Source organism: Triticum aestivum, chromosome 1A (genome assembly GCF_018294505.1).
Source record: "Triticum aestivum cultivar Chinese Spring chromosome 1A, IWGSC CS RefSeq v2.1, whole genome shotgun sequence".
NCBI classification, from domain to species: Eukaryota; Viridiplantae; Streptophyta; class Magnoliopsida; order Poales; family Poaceae; genus Triticum; species Triticum aestivum.
The window spans coordinates 386398927-386416650 of record NC_057794.1 but is presented as its reverse complement, the minus strand read 5'-3'; the positions used below and the strand labels follow the sequence as shown (position 1 = coordinate 386416650).

General features: G+C 46.2%; 1 protein-coding gene across 1 annotated transcript; it reads left to right on the top strand.

Moving 5' to 3' along the window:
- The first annotated feature begins 14543 nt into the window (after positions 1-14543).
- LOC123135963 (cyclin-P4-1) lies at positions 14544-16200 on the top strand. Its single transcript, XM_044555265.1, has 2 exons — positions 14544-15115; positions 15716-16200. The coding sequence occupies exons 1-2, from the start codon at positions 14691-14693 to the stop codon at positions 16020-16022; spliced, it is 732 nt and encodes a 243-aa protein (XP_044411200.1). The 5' UTR covers positions 14544-14690; the 3' UTR covers positions 16023-16200.
- The last annotated feature ends 1524 nt before the right edge of the window (positions 16201-17724 follow it).

Sequence of the window (17724 nt, the reverse complement as noted above, 5' to 3'; positions counted from 1 at the left end):
CGCCGAAGGCATTCACATAGAGTCATATTTTGTTCTAAGTATCGAGTTGTAATTCTTGAGTTGTAAGTAAATAAAAGTGTGATGATCTTCATTATTAGAGCATTGTCCCATGTGAGGAAATGATGATGGAGACTATGATTCCCCCACAAGTCGAGATGAGACTCTGGACGAAAAAAGAGGCCAAAAAAGGAAGAAGGCCCAACCAAAAAAACCAAAAAAAGGGAGACGACCCAAACAAAAAATATGATAGGAAAAGAGAAAAGGGGGCAATGTTACTATCCTTTTTCCACACTTGTGCTTCAAAGTAGCACCATGATCTTCATGATAGAGAGTCTCTTATGTTGTCACTTTCATATACTAGTGGGAATTTTTCATTATAGAACTTGGCTTGTATATTCCAATGATGGGCTTCCTCAAATTGCCCTAGGTCTTCATGAGCAAGCAAGTTGGATGCACACCCACTTAGTTACTTTTGTTGAGCTTTGATACACTTATAGATCTAGTGCATCCGTTGCATGGCAATCCCTACTCACTCACATTGATATCTATCGATGGGCATCTCCATAGCCCATTGATACGCCTAGTTGATGTGAGACTATCTTCCTCCTTTTTGTCTTCTCCACAACCACCATTCTATTCCACCTATAGTGTTATGTCCATGGCTCGCGCTCATATATTGCGTGAAAGTTGAAAAAGTTTGAGAATGCTAAGTATGAAACAATTGCTTGGCTTGTCATCAGGGTTGTGCATGATGGGAGCATTTTGTGTGACGAAAATGAAGCATGGCCAAACTATATGATCTTGTAGGGATGAGCTTTCTTTGGCCATGTTATTTTGAGAAGACATAATTTGTTGGTTAGTATGCTTGAAGTATTATTATTTTTATGTCAATATTAAACTTTTGTCTTGAATCTTTCGGATCTGAACATTCATGCCACAACAAAGAAAATTACATTGAAATTATGTTAGGTAGCATTCCACATCAAAAATTCTGTTTTTATCATTTACCTACTCGAGGACGAGCATGAATTAAGCTTGGGGATGCTTGATACATCTCCAACGTATCTATAATTTTTTATTGTTCCATGCTATTATATTATCTAATTTGGATGTTTAATTGGCATTAATAGGCTCTTTTATATTATTTTTGGGACTAACCTATTAACCGGAGGCCCAGTGTCAGTTTCTGTTTTTCCCTATTTTAGTGTTTCGCAGAAAAGGAACATCAAACGGAATCCAAACGGAACGAAACCTTCACGAGGATCTTGGAACAAATGCAAACCACGAGACTTGGAGTGGAAGTCTGGAACTCCGTGAGGCGTCCACGAGATAGGAGGGCGCGCCCCCCACCCTCGTGGGCCCCATGGAGCTCCACCGACATACTTCTTTCGCCTATATATACTCTTATACCCTAGAAACATCACGGGGATCCACAAAACCACTTTTCCACCGCTGCAACCTTGTGTACCCGTGAGATCCCATCTGGGGCCTTTTCCGACGATCTGCCGGAGGGGGATTCGATCACGGAGGGCTTCTACACCAACACCATAGCCTCTCCGGTGATGTGTGAGTAGTTTACCACAGACCTTCGGGTCCATAGTTATTAGCTAGATGGCTTCTTCTCTCTCTTTGGTTCTCAATACAAAGTTCTCCTCGATGGTCTTGGAGATCTATTTGATGTAATACCTTTTGCGGTGTGTTTGCCGAGATCCGATGAATTGTGGATTTATGATCAAGTTTATCTATGAATAATATTTGGTTCTTCTCTGAATTCTTATATGCATGATTTGATATCTTTGCAAGTCTATTTGAATTACTGGTTTAGTTTGGCCTACTAGATTGATCTTTCTTGCAATGGGAGAAGTGCTTAGCTTTGGGTTCAATCTTGCGGTGTCCTTTCCCAGTGACAGTAGGGGCAGCAAGGCACGTATTGTATTGTTGCCATCGAGGATAAAAAGATGGGGTTTATATCATATTGCTTGAGTTTATCCCTCTACATCATGTCATCTTGCTTAAAGCGTTACTCTGTTCTTATCAACTTAATACTCTAGATGCATGCTGGATAGCGGTCGATGTGTGGAGTAATAGTAGTAGATGCAGAATCGTTTCGGTCCACTTAACACGGACGTGATGCCTATATTTCATAATCATTGCCTAGATATTCTCATAACTATGCGCTCTTCTATCAATTGCTCGGCAGTAATTTGTTCACCCACCATAATACATGCTATCATGAGAGAAGCCACTAGTGAAACCTATGGCCCTCGGGTCTCTTTCTTATCATATTGCATCTCTTTTTATTTACATCGCATCTCGTTTACTATTTTGCAATCTTTATTTTCCAATCTATACAACAAAAATATATTTATCTTATTATCTTTATCAGATCTCACTTTCGCAAGTGACCTTGAAGGGATTGACAACCCCTTTATCGCATTGGTTGCGAGGTTCTTGATTGTTTGTGAAGGTACTAGGTGACTTGTGTGTTATCTCCTACTAGATTGATACCTTGGTTCTCAAAAACTGAGGGAAATACTTACGCTACTTTGTTGCATCACCCTTTCCTCTTCAAGGGAAAACCAACGCATGCTCAAGAGGTAGCAGCTAACTTGCTGAACTCATCCACGTATTGTGCCACAGTACGATTTCCCTGGCGTAAGTTGTGAAACTCACGCTTCTTCATGCTCATAGCTCAAGTTGATACATGTGTCGTGCGGAATGCTTGCTGAAACTGATCCCAAGTGACATTGACCACGGGGAAAGTGACTGTGTAGTTCTCCCACCATGAGGCTGCGGGTCCATCTAGTTGATGTGCGGCAAAGCGCACCTTCTCAGCATCTGTGCAACCTGTGGTGGTCAGCTCCCTTCCAATCTTGCGGAGCCAATCATCAGCAACAATCGACTCGGTGCTACTAGAGAACACCGATGGTTCAACCTTAGAAAGCGGGCTAAGTTGTCCACTAGAGGTGGTGGCGGTGGGTTGTTGTTGTTGTTGTTGTTGTTGCCTTGGTCCTGGACTAGCAACTGCATCAAGGCATTCTGCTGTTGGATCAACTGAGTGAGCTCCGGTGGGAAGGCGAATGCGGGGTCACGTCTTGGAGGCACCTGATAGGTTTAGAGGGGTGATAACAGAATATAGTGAGGTCTAAAGAGAGATTTCACTACCCATATGCACATGAACAAACACATTCATTCCACACCACTCAATTCAAACAAGATCATACAATCGATCTAAGCTTCTGTTACAAAATCTCGCGGACTACTACTATATACATGGGAGAATTCTAATGGTAATATGGTGGTCGACTAGAAATTTTGATCGGTGGAAGACTCAATTATATCTGCTCCAGCTTCGTCTTCATAATCACCATTGCTGTCGGGATCGGAGTCTGTGTCATCTAGTATGATGTAATCCTCTGAACAAATGTCCACTCCAGGTTCAGGATCCCCCATGAATATTCCTACTTCTTTTTCAGGTCTTCATTCTTCTCCAGTAGTACAACAATTTCCTCTTCATATCCATCACGTGTAGACTTGAGTTCTTCCTCCAACTCCATGTTCTGGGTCATCGCCTTCTTCATATCTATCATGTTGGCACACATTTGGTTCTCGTAGCGTCGAATGTGATGATTCAACTCTTGTATGTAGGTTGCAATGGATCTATCCTTCCTGGTGTGAATCATCTCCCATTGCTCATCTCAGCGTCGACATATCTGGTAGATGGTTTCCTTAAGATCCTTGTTGTACACCTCGCCTATGCATCCAATGGTGATGTGGGTGGCCATGCTCTTTCCTAGACTCCAGGTTGGCGCATCAAAGGAAAACTCGATGGGCTTGGTAACTGGCGTGAACGTCCTTCCTGGTACACGAACTTGAATTGTCCAACGCTCCTCTTCTGGTAAAGTGGCAGTGTGAAGCTGTGTATGTCGATGTTCAGGTACCTAGTGACTTCCTTCAAGTGTCGTCCGCAAGGGGTGTCAGCATCCGGTTGAGTGAACTTGTTCCTTTGGTCCGTCATCCATAGAGTAGAAATGGAGAAGAGTTAGAAATGAGTAGAGAAGAGTATCCTGTGGCTTTTCCTAGTGGTCGCGTCCTACAGTCAACGTGTGCTCTGATACCATCTTGTAGCGACCCGATCCCAGTGGACCGTAGTCTCTATGCTTAAGTGTCATCCCTGGCTCGGTATTGCTGACACAGACAGTACTCGAGGATTTATAACAGAGTTCAATCACACACTTATTACACGAGTGTCTCATAAAGAGTACTTATTACAAAAATATGGCCGAAGGCCATCTAAATAAGATAATTGTGGAAGCTTCGAAGATAAGTGAGTCCATCCAACTCCACGGCAAAATTGAGTGCATGACAATGACCTATCGCACCTTACTCTTCGTCTAAAAATTCTACAACATGATACGTTGCAGCCGTGTAGGTCATCACATGGAATATGCTGGCAAGATAACACCATAGAGCAATGAACAAATAACAGCTATCACTACATGCATATTGGGCTGGTGGAGGCTCTACAGTTATCATTTCCACAAAGCTAATTTTTTTTCCTACAACAAAGGAATATATTTTATTTAACTACAAAGTTTAATGAAATTATTGAGAAGGTTCCTCCAACTCAATCCCAGAATAATAATTATAACCCAATAGTTTCATTAAGTAAAGTGTTGAGACCAAATTAATAATTCAAGTACCAGATACCCAAGATGTCCATAACCGGGGACGGACACGGCTAACCATGATTAGATTATACACTCTACAGAGGTTTGCGCACTTTTCCTCACAAGACTCGACCACATCCATGATCGAAAGATTGAGACAGTCTTTCTAAAGCATTAACTCTTTACTCTGGGTAGACAGTACCACCTACTTTCCCCTACATCTGCTAGCCTACCACTGAAAGAGGTCACATAACATACTCAACTATGCCATAGCCCATAATGGCTTGTGGCTGCACACAGAAGTTTCTAGCATGAATAATATTATGATCCCTTTGAGCCTGAGTGACAAACCATAGGATGATCACACGCGTACTCCGGGATATCCTAGGACAACACTGGATTACTCCAGGTGCCCACATCCAATCCACCTGGAAGTGTATTAAAGTAGCCATCTTATGTTAACCCTTAATTATTGTAACTCCCGCAACTTTCATGAATCTCACAAACCAATCCACGTCTACGAGGATAGGAAAGAAATGCAATCATAACGAAGTAACTCCTAGGGTTTAAATGTAAGGCAATAGGTTCCTACCTCATCCACTACTTCCCAATACCCACATGTTATCACATCCTACTCATGCAATGTTCGAGGGTTGAAACTAATGCATAAAAACTGGGTAATAAAGGGATATGATCAAAGTGTTACTTGCCTTACCGACGATCGGAAAACCCTAGAGTTTCATAGTAGCAAGCCTCGTACTCTGGAAACTCTATCGTGAATAAACAATAGCATACATAGGCACTCAAGCATAGGATGCAAAGGTAAAACCAAAATAAAAGATCTAAACTAAAAGTTCAAGTGAAGAGCTTCGATTTGCAAAAAGAATGAGTCGAATCGGAGTTATGAAACTCAAACTATAATCAAAAGAAGTTCAAATTCAAATCTGCTTGAGACCAAATTTTAAATTTTCAAAGTCATGTCCAAGTTGATTATCTAGACAAAGGGGAACAAGATGAAGATTTTGGCGTTGGTTTCACTAGATTTGGATAATACAGTAAAAAGTAGTGAAGGTTTGAAGATTAGGGACTAATCTGCGAAGAAGGAAATTATGGATAGGTCCCTGGCCGAAAATTAAACTAAAAAGAAAAATCTATCGGACAAACGTCCGCTAACAGAGATTAACGAACGAATCCGTTAGTTAAAAGAGAAAATCGGGTGAACATTCGCTAATTAATGAAACCTAAAAAATAAAACCGATCTAAAAAAGTAAACCGAACCCTAAAAAACCAGTTGGGTTTTCTTTGGTTTTTTACCGGTTCGGGTGAGGGAAACCGGCGGCGGCGGCGTTGGGCAGCGGCGGCGGCGGCGGGTGGTGGCAGCGCGTTGGGCGGCGTCAGCGGCGGCGGTGGTGGCAGCGCGACAGCGGCGGGAGGCGGCGGTGGCTTGGGGCGGCGGGGCGCGACTCGGTGGAGGAGGAGGTCGGGCCCCGACCCTATTTATAGCGGCCGGGGGGTGCTTGGGGAAGGAGGCGAGCGGCGCGGAGGAGGAGTCCGGGTGGGACTCGGCGGCGGCGGCGGCGGGACTCCGTCCCGAAGACGGTGACGAGGCGGCGGCGAGCTGGGCCACAGCCTGGCGCTAGCTGGGCCGGCCCAGTTAGGATTTTTTAAAAATAATTTCACCAAAAAAGAAAAATCCAAAAAAATCCTAAAATCCCAAAATAATTTTTCTGAGTCCTCTACTAATATTTAGGACAACATGAACATTTTTCTGGGCTAAACTTAAAAATGCAATTTTTCCCTAATTTAACCGAATAAAATCCCAAATAAAATTCAAATAAAACACATATTTTTATTTAAAATTAAATTTACATTATTTCCTCTATTTTGGAGAAGTCATATTATCTTCTCTCATTATTTTATTTATTTTGAAATAATTGGAAAAATAAATTCAAATAAAAATCACTTTGATCCAACTTACCAATTTTGAAAAATTCAAAAAATGGAATTTTATGAAAACCTCCAACTCTCTCATATGGTCCTTGAGTTGCTTAAGGTCTCTAGGATCAAAATGTCAAAATAAAATAAATTCAAAAGCAAAGGGCATGGATGCATATGATGACCTAATGATTAACATCCGAATTGAAAATTGGGATGTTACAGGGATTGGCTTGCTCAATATTCAGCACATCCTTAGAGTTCTGCACCAACAAGACCCCCAATCCTCTGGCTGCATACCCTACAAACTTTGGAACAGGCTTCATTTGCTTTAACCAGGCACGCTCCTTTGTAATGTGAGAATCCTTCCCACAAATGATGTAGTTTCCCAACTTACAGTCTTTGGTTAGGTGTCTTGGGTCCTTACACTTGTTGCAACTGCCTTGGTGATGTTGCCACTCCTATGGCCTTCCATATTCTCTCTAGTATATCCCCAATTCTGACTTGGTCCTAAATCAGTTGCATCTCTGGTTGCAGGCTCACTCCTCCCTCCATAACTAACTTTAGTCCCAGCTGTGGCTGGCTGCATTGGAAGTTTACCTATGGCTTTCTCCTCAGCCCTACTCAAACCGGGACTCACCATGGGGTTTTCACTATTGTTGTTGACGGGATTCTCGATCTAATTATTCTGAGCTATTTGCTTGCACAGCACCCCAAACCATTGATATTGCTGGAGCAGATCCAGTCCAGGGTTTGCAGGAGGAGGTTTTGTTACCTCCATCTCCACCCAGTTCCCCTTGCTTCTATTGTGATGAGCCTCCAGCCTCTTCCACAGTTCGATTTCTGTAATTTTTGTTCTCTCTGCCCATCTGTTCCTCACCACCATCTCCAACTCTTCGATCTAAATCCGGTCAGCCAGAGTTTTTCCTCTCCTCTTCCTGTCGATTGATACATCTCCAACATATCTATATTTTTGTTTGTTCCATGCTATTATATTATCAATCTTGAATGTCTTATATACACTTTCAAGCAATTATATATATATATCATTTTTGGGGGCTAACCTATTAACTTAGTGCCCAGTGTCAGTTGCTGTTTTTTGCTTGTTTTTGGTTTTGTAGAATATCAGTACCAAACGAAGTTCAAATGCCACAAAACTTTTTGGAGATTTTTTTCTGAACAAAAGAGACATTAGAAGCTTCGGGAGAAGACGAGACGATGGATCATGGGCCCACAACACATGGCGCGTTATGGTATGTTGTGGGGCCCACGTAGCTTTGTTTGACCTAACTCCACCTCTATAAATTCTCTAAAATCGTCAAACCAACAAAGGAGTCCATGAAATACTTTTCCCGCCGCCGCAAGTTCCAGAACCACGAGATTCCATCTGGAGGCCTTTTCCCGCACTCTGTCGGAGGGGGATTTGATCACGGAGGGGGCTCTACATCATCCTTGCTGCCCTCCGATGATGCGTGAGTAGTTTACCATGGACCTATGGGTCCATAGTTAGTAGCTAGATGGATTCTTCTCTCTATTTGATATTCAATACAATGTTCTCCTCAGTGCTCTTGGAGATCTATTGGATGTAATGACTTTTTGCGGTGTGTTTGTTCGGATCCGATGAATTATGAGTTTATGATCAGATCTACCCATGAATATTATTTGACTTTTCACTGAACTCTTTCATGCATGATTGTTATAGCCTCGTATTTCTTCTCCGATTTATTGGTTTGTTTTGGCCAACTTTGATTTATCTTGCCATGGGAAGAGGTGCTTTGTAATGGGTTTGATCTTGAAGTGCCCAATCCCAGTGACAGAAAGGGGCATGACATGCATGTATCGTTTCTATTAAGGGTAAAAAGATGAGATTTATTTCATACGTGAGTTTATCTTGTCTACATCATGCCATCTTTCTTAAGGCATTACCCCGTTCTTCCATGAACTTAATACACTAGATGCATGTTCGATAGCGGTCGATGCGTGGAGTAATAGTAGTAGATGCAGAATCGTTTTGGTCTACTTGTCTCAGACGTGATGCCTATATACATGATCATTGCCTTGGATATCGTCATAACTATTTGCTTTTCTGTCAATTGCCCAACAGTAATTTGTTTACCAACCGTATGCTATTTTTATGAGAGAACCTCTAGTGAAAACTATGTCCCCGGGGTCTATCTTTTATCATCTATTAAAACTAAAAACACCTTGCTGTAATTTTATTTATTTTATTTTATTTTGTATTGTTGTTTGATCTATCTATCAAAAACTATACCATTTAATCTTGCTCATAACCGTCAAGGGATTGACAACCCCTTGTTCATGTTGGATTGCAAGTATTTGTTGTTTGTGTGCATGTGTTGTCCACTAGTCGTTACTTGGTTCTCCTACTGGATTGATAACCTTGGTTTCACAACTGAGGAAAATACTTATCTCTATTATACTACATCATCCTCTCCTCTTCAGGGAAATCCCAACGCAGCTCACAACTAGCATCGATCTACCTCTTCCTCCCTTCTTCTATATTGGAAATTATCTCTCTTCCCTTGGTTGAATCTTCCAGCCGTACGATATCCCCCAAATCTTCTATCCATCTCTCCTTCCCTCTGCGGCGGCTGGGAGGGAAACCCTAATTCCTCAAAGATATCAAGTTCCTCCCCCAGCGAGCAGCCACCACCCTCATTTATATGGACAAATGAAAGGGAAAGCGCATCCTTAGAATATGCTTTCTCTGCATTTCCTCTTAGGTCCTTGTATGCATTGCCACTTTCCACTTGGGCCGAAAATGGCCGGAAAAAGTTCAGGCTACTTTTTTCTCTCCCACAAACCTTATTTGATTCTCCAGAAGATTTTCCCCAGTTCATTTTCTCCACTTTGCAATTTTTCACAACTAAATCCCCCATTTCTACCACCCTACCAGCCTAGTAATCAGGAATTAGTGAGAATTACCTCTTCATCATTTGATTTTGAACTATTTTTCCATCTATCCCCAAATTAGAAAAGTTTGTTGCATTATTTTGATCCAATTGACACTTCCCCCAATTGAGGGGAGTGCAAATTCGATTTATCGCACCTCTGCACCCCTTTAATTTCTTACTTCTAATCATCCTAGAGTTACCCCCTCCTTCTTAGAATTCAGGGAAAGTAGATATTTACTGAGCATGTCGTTTTTACCTTGTTCATCCGATGTGTACCCATCCTCCTCATCGGAGCTCTCTCCGGCCAGCAACCAAAAGTGATTGCCAGCCGGAGAGACTCCTACTCCCTACCCAGGGAGCGAGCAAGGCTGAGCAGGCACGGCGAGCGGCATGGGAACCGCGGGGACCTCCTCAGCACCATGGGCATCTTCGTTTTATTCTTCCTTGTCATCATACCAGGCTTCATCTCCTCCTTGGGCACCACCGCTTCGTTCACCTTCAGATCCTCCGCTCCCACATGCTCCAGGGCTCGAGCCGGAGCTGGAAGCCCCATCACCGCTCCAACCACGAACTCTGACGGGCCCGTCGGGGTGCGGCACCGCGAGCGGATGCTTTTTCCACTTCATGGCCTGCCTGGGGTCGTCCGATGCGGCCTCTTCCATCGCCCAGAGGAGCATCCTGAGCGCGCCCACCGGCTCGCCCGTCGGGGTGAGGCGAAGATCTTCCGCCTCCGTGAGCTTCCTGTACGCTGATCCCGCTGCCTCCTTCAGATCTTGCTCTTCCGCAAACCAAGAGATGATCTCTCGCATCTTCTCCATCTTCTCCTCGTCTCCGTTTGCAATCTCCAGTATGCGCTTCTCGAGCCGTAGCTTCCAGAACGCCATGGATCGCCAGGAGGCGGCATGCTTTGGTGTGTGAGAGGTGGTGTGGATCTCGTCGAGGAGTGAGGGAATGGCTGCACCACTCCGCGCCGCGGCTTTAATGGCCCTCCAGTCATGGCGATCTCTCTCCTCCTTGACCTCGATCCACGCAACGCGCCGCGCTTCCTCTCCTGTGCCCAGCACCCTAACCACCAAAACAACGTGACAACGGAAAACCACTTGTACACCCTCACCTATCTCTTCATCGTCGTGCACGCACCACGAGTCCACACAGAACCCGTGGTCGTCTAGCAACGCCAGTCACCACGAATTCACACGCCGTAGAAGAATCCCTCGCTGGAAAATCAGCAGTGCGGGTCAGAGACGAGGTGAACCGCCCACCGGCGATCCCCTGACGGCGGCGGATCCGTGCCGCCGTGGTGGCGTGGTGAGACTGCGTCGCCCAGGTGCCGTGTTGGTTCCCAAGTTGTCAAATTAGTTCAATCCGATTAGAGATGTTGTAACCTTCATAAGATTTTTGCAGCTTATCTGTATAAGAAGACACACCTCGGACGTGTGTTTAATTTCCCGTTTTGCGTCGGCTAAATCCATCATGCACATCTGAATTTCCAGCGAAAGATTATGTCCACCCAAGTAGGTCCATGGTGACAAAAGATTGGTTGGTGCAACACACTTATAAACATATATACTGCATGTCTTAGATGGGATCATAGCATACCCCAGACCCAGAGTGTACCTTCTCTCCATCTTCCGGAAAGGAGACATTGAAAACCTTTGCTTAAACCTGATGATTAGCATCTGTGGATCCAACCTTTTCTTTGCTCCATCGGGATAAACTAGTCCGCCCTCACATGGACGAGGCAGCTGGGAGCCTGCCTGGGACCGGCCAGTACTACTAGGACTGTAGCACAGTATCCCATAAAATCGGCTATTGAATCCCAAAAGGGCCAAACAATTGCAGGAAAATACCTGACAACTGGACCGGGGCAGGACCGGCAGGGGACACACTAACACTATAACGTGCCAAGGTGTCGCACTTGCACATGCGCCTTCTTGCTTGTGGGCATATTCCCTTCTCCTCTCCTCCGGCCAGCGGCTACTGATCGGATCAATCGAATCCATACATACATCTGCTGCTCAATTTCACCCCAATAAGAAGAAGAATAACAACAGTTACTAGAAGGCAGATTTGTCGAATTTTGATCCACGATGGTTTCTCCGATCCGACTCATTTAGACCAAGTTTTGTCGAGAATCATGGCAAGAGCACTGACTTTGAATTATACTCCCTCCGTTCCTAAATATAAGTCTTTACAGGGATTCCAATTACATACGGATGTATATAAATGCATCTTAAGTTTAGATTCATTCATTTTGTTCCGTATGTAGTCCATTTAGTGAAATCTCTACAAAGACTTATATTTACGAACGGAGGGAGTAGGAAGTACTCTACTAGAGATATACTCCTAGTCCTATATCATGCAGAGGCAAGTGACAACCACAATTTCCCTAAAAGAAAGAGTGACACCCACAATATGTAGATGCGGCTCTTCTGTGGCGGAAGGAAGGAAAGGAAAGGAAACGACGAAAGAAAGCAGATGATGATTGGTGGTGGAATCACATGCATGCATGCTCGCCCGACGTGAGGGGCAACGTGCACGGCCTAGCTGTCTCTCCCCGCCCGAATCAGATCACCGCTCCACGCACAAACATGACCCGACTCCGCTTCATGCTTCCCTCCTCGACTCAACTACTGTACGTGCTACTCCTACTCGGCTGACTCCCTTCTTTACCCTACATTCTACACCTGCATTGCATTTGCAGTCTACACCTTCATGTTCCAGAATACAGAGTGTGTATGCGCGTTGCATAGAGCTTAGTTGATTAATTAAATACAGGGAGCACTACTACCTTTTCAATTTCACACCGTAAGAATCAATGAACTACTGGGTATTTACCGTCTCGGGCACTTGGTCGTTATTTAGGCGAGCAGAAACACCCCCTCGTACGTCTCCCGCCGACGAGCTGGGCAGGTACGTTGCACGCGGCCGCCGGCTGCGGCACACACACGCACGAGCTCGGCGTGCGAAACGCCCTAATTTCCGGTGATTTCTCGGTGGACCGGAGAACTAACTAACTGGAGATACTACGCCCGTACGCTGCCTACCAGCTTGGAAAACGACCGGCGGCCGGATCTCAAGAGGATTTCTCACCGCCGCGCACGTAGTTTAACTCTGGAGACCTCTCTCTTCCTTGACCCTGCCCGACACCAGCGATCTGCGAGTTAAGGCGTGGTCACCGAGAGATCTCGGCAGAGTTTCGGCCAGGCATGCATCGGCCGTCGTCGAGGTCACGCACGGCACGGCCGGCTGGGGCCTGCTGTCATGCCCGATCGAGCTGTCCAGCCAGCCATGGCACGTACGCCATCCAGACCCCCAGAGTTTTACCAGCAGTCGGGCAGTTTCACCGCAGGTGCCGCTACGCTATCGCCGCCGCCGCCGACAAATTTATTCCACCTGCGCAGCAGGCGTACAGAGCAGCAAAGATATCAAAGCGCCCTCCCACTAGGAATGGCAATGGGTACCCATTACCCGCGTACCCGGCGGGTAAAACCCTATTAGGGCAAGGGTACGAGTCAGAAAAATACCCATGGGTACACAAATAGGAAAATTTAAAACCCATTGGGTATAGCGGGTACGGGTATGGTTTAGTATAACCCATACCCATGTACCCATAGACCCGCATATTATATGATTAACAGGAAATAAATATTATTTAGCAACATATTAAACGATTTTTACATAAATAACGCAGCTAGCCCACAACGAAGCCACAAGCCCACATTCAGAATCCCATACTTGATACGTATCTAGGTGATTGATTCTAATTCCCACAAAAAAGTGATTGATTCTAAAAAAGCATATCTAGGTGATTGATTGATGTCCAGAATTGCCTCCTTCCTTATATGGCTATATCGACGTGATTACATCCAAAATTACCTCGCAGGCTCGTCGCAGCCAGCAGATCGATCTCATTTCTCACCCCCGCCTACCACCGCTCTAGCGCCTCCGCCCGCTTGCTGGCCTCGCACCACTACCTCGTTCATGTCCTCCAGAGCTCGCACGTGGACGGGAACCACGAGGTGGAGCTGCAGCTCGGCGACCACCACGGCCAGGAGGGTGGCACTCCTACCTCGAGCGCAAGCCCAACCCTATCGTCAGATGGTGCCTTCCACCTCCGCGCGCCAGGAAAGAATCAACTACCCGGCCGACGTCAAGGTTTGCCATCTCATGCTCCGGGGTCCAAGGAGTAGCACAGTTGCAGCACTACATTTGAGACGTCCGTGAACCAGCGACGCCCTAGCCTGCTCAGCAATTGCCGATCTGCAAGGCACTTCGCGCACAAGAACACGAGCAAGGCTATTTTGGCTAGGTGAGTTTCAGTTTTGTTTATGATTTTATGATAACGAGCACTTATCTTACAATTTGAATATATTTGTTGAAACTACACGCACGCCTAGCTCGGCACGCAAGCGACCGATTAAGTATGGAATATTTTGTTTCCAACAACAATTACTTTTGTATGTATGTTCTGCGATATATTCATGTACATCAGTACACATTACCCTTGATTTCTCCATAGAGATGCATGATATACACGATAAATATGAAGTTTTATGTGTGATGATTGAGTACAAATATTTTATTTTCGCAGAAATATGTTTTTCATATATAGAGGATGTGATATATTCATGTACATGAACATTGATTTTTGCAGTGATACAAGCACCAACATCCAAGTAGATGTTCCTTTTGAATGGGTCGATGATACATCTGCCCCAATGTATGAAGATGAAGACCAAGATGTTATTATAAGTTATTGTTTATGACTATATGTAATGCTCAAATTGATGTGTTGCAAATTTGGATAATTTTACCCGCGGGTACCCATTTACCCTGTCGGGTGATGGGTATGGGAAAAAGCTGTACCCGTCGACGGGTATGGGTATGGGTGATGGGTAAAGTTTCGGGCGACGGGTAAGGGTATGGGGTGGCTCCACCCATACCCAAACCCTGCGGGTGCCATCCCTACCTCCCACCCACGAATTCCTCCATCCTCTCCTTTGGCGTCCGTTTCACTTTCCCTCCAACCCTTTATATCCTCCACCACCTCCCACCCCACCCCACCCCCCGCTCGCTCGCGCTCTCTTTCTCTCTTTCCTTCACCTCCAGCTCCGAGCAAGCTAAGAGCGAGCTCGGCCAAGAAACTGAGGGAGCGATCGGTGGGCCGATGATGACGATGGCGGCGGAGGACCAGGCGGCGGTGCCGCGGGTGGTGTCGATCCTGTCGGCGCTGCTGGAGCGCGTGGCGGAGCGCAACGACGTCGTCGCGGCGGTGGAGCGGCGCATACGGGACGTGGAGGAGCAGCAGGAGGAGGATGATCAAGGAGAAGACGGCAAGGAGACGACGACGACGGCCAAGAAGAAGAAGGCGGTGTCGGCGTTCCAGGGGCTGACGAAGCCGGCCATCTCCGTCGGCGGATACCTGGAGCGCATCTTCCGGTTCGCCGGCTGCAGCCCCTCCTGCTACGTGGTGGCCTACATCTACCTCGACCGCTTCCTGCGCCGCCGCCCCGCCCTCGCCGTCGACTCCTTCAACGTCCACCGCCTCCTCATCACCTCCGTCCTCACCGCCGTCAAGTTCGTCGATGACATGTATGTATCCACACCATCATCCATCCATCCCAGCTCATGCAAACTCAAAATCTCAGCCCCAAATTAACAACAAACAAACATCGAATTACACCATCTGCATTCCTGTTTGGGCCAGTAGGATTAAAGCGATCTACTACTACCGGATAAACTGAACCATAATTGAGGTCGTTCAGTGCAGCATGATCATTTAACTGAGGCAGATTTAAATTAAATCTGCAGTCCAATTGGGCTCCGAGTCTGATCTGATCTGACTTTGCGATCCCTTTGTCGTGTCGTGCCGAGCACACGACCGACCTCACGGACCGCCGCTGTGTGTGTACCAGCCATGCGGGCCCGGCCGGCTCGCATTTTTTTCCCACCATTATTTGGATTCCCAACTGGCACGCCACCAACCGGAGCCAAGCTAGCCATTGCCGTTTCTAGCTGGTCACGAGGACAGCTCACAGACGTCCAATTCGATGTCTTCGCCGCCACCGCAATTCACCATTGCTGTCAAAACAAGCTTGCTGCTGTTGCTGTTGATGCGTCGATCGCGCGCAAAGCTTTCGCGTGTCCTCGAAGAGAAAACTTGACGAATGTTTGTTGTGAATGTGAATGCAGATGCTACAACAACGCCTACTTCGCGAGGGTGGGGGGGGTCAGCCTCATGGAGATGAACTACCTGGAGGTGGACTTCCTCTTCGGCATCGCCTTCGACCTCAACGTCACGCCCGCCGTCTTCGCCTCCTACTGCGCCGTGCTGCAGACCGAGATGGCCTACCTCGAGCACCCGCCGCCGTCCATCGACGCCGTCTCGCCCACCAGCTTGCTGCAGCACTGCTTGCCCGACCAGGAGGTCGACACCGCCGCCGCCGCCGCCGCTACCAAGTCCGGCTGCCACCGACACCAGCAGCAGCTCACCGTCTGATCGATGGAGCTCTTCCCCCCTCTCTCTTTTTTGTCCCTGCGGTGTCAACTGTCATGGTCTCTTCTTTTTTCCTTTTCTTTTCCATTTACCGTTCTTGGTACATAGGTGTTGGTTAGCTAGGATGGATTTCGCCATTGTTGGAAGGATCGATCATGAATGGAAGAAGGGATCGGATTGAGATTGTGCGCGCCCATTGTTTAACGAGCTGAGATGCTGCTAATCTAATCTGTGTGCATGTGAGTCACAGCACACTGCATCTGCATGCTTTGCTTGTCTCCTGTCTGTTTCTTTTCCTCTGCTCTTCTTTTTCTGTTTCCCCCGCTTTCTGGAGCGAACTATTCGCCGGGGAAAAGGTGATTTACTATGATTGGATGGATGGATCGGACATCGTGGGATGGCGGAGATTGGAGAATAAGCGGGTTTGATGCTCAGAACATGGCATGTTTCTTACTATGCGCTGCATGGTGTGTGTGTGTGTGTGTGTGTGTGTGTGTGTGTATGCAGTGTTGGGACAAAATCGGCCTCACCGGAATGCGGCGGAAAATGACGGCCAAGGGTTTATTTGCTTCGCAGGAGACTGAGTAGTAATCCCCCTCGGCGTTCCGAACGTGCAGGAGTCTGAATTTATGAGCAGAGTGGTGGAAATGGCAGTCACTCTGACTGAAATTGTGTCTTGAGGCAACGGGCTGAAACTGTCAGTGACAGATTCAGTCAGATGTTCTGACCAGAAACAGCTTAGTCAGAAATATAATCCATGCTAAAACCATCAATGCTTCTTCAGACGCCTTTTATACTGAATTTTAAAAAAATCTTCAGAGCTCAGTTCCCTCTTTGCAAGGACAATGCAGTTACCATACACAGCTTCCGCGAAAAGAACACCGACAAGTTACTGCGGTCGCTCCATGTTTATTTCGATCTAAATTCTCCACAAGAGACAAGCAAAAGTCCAATGCACAAATGATGAGACCCTACAAGGAAATGGGGCGAGCATCTTGGGTGGTGTGCAGGCGAGGAGGAGAAGATTTGATGATCAGAAACAGTAGACGCATCGGCATCAAGGTGATGCGGGTTGCCAGTGAAAATACAAGGATGGATCGGAAGGAACGTGGTGTGCATGTAGATGTAGGGCTAGTGGCTGCGCCTTTTGCGCTGTAGTAATATATAATGCCTTCGGCCTTAATGCGGTGAGCTGGATTAGAACATGGCTGGTCACATGAAATTCCCAAGGATGAGCCAACAGCAAGAGAGAGAAGTACGAACACTCCCTCCCAACTTTTTCCGAGAGATGAAAATCATTAGTACACGGTTTGCAAAAACGTCTTACATTAGTGTACAGAGGGAGTACTGCACAATGTTGAAGCTGGTGCATGTTTTGCTTGTATTAGTAGAAAATAGTCAGCATTACCAACGCCTGTAAGTTTTCTCCTCTCCGGTTCTTGTTTCTCTACATGTGTAATAAGGATTGGCATGTGAGTACACGTGGGGGCAGTAGCTAGCTCAGCCGATGCATGTGATGTGCCCATTGCCAAAGCCAGCGAGTGGCATTTGAACCCTGTGAGTCCTGCCCTACCCCATGCGTGGGCAATCTGAGGCCTAAAGCATCACAGGAAGCGAACCATTTGGGGGCTGTGATGCACGATTCGTTGGCCATCGGTTTGTGTCTTTCCTTTTCTTTTCTTAAAGTCTTTGATTTCCTTTGGCT

Excerpts from the sequence above, each read along its gene's own strand:
- LOC123135963 (XM_044555265.1), top strand. The coding sequence starts at position 14,691 with ATGATGACGATGGCGGCGGAGGACCAGGCGGCGGTGCCGCGGGTGGTG. Across the intron at positions 15,116-15,715 it reads GTCAAGTTCGTCGATGACAT|ATGCTACAACAACGCCTACT; the intron begins GTATGTATCCAC and ends ATGTGAATGCAG.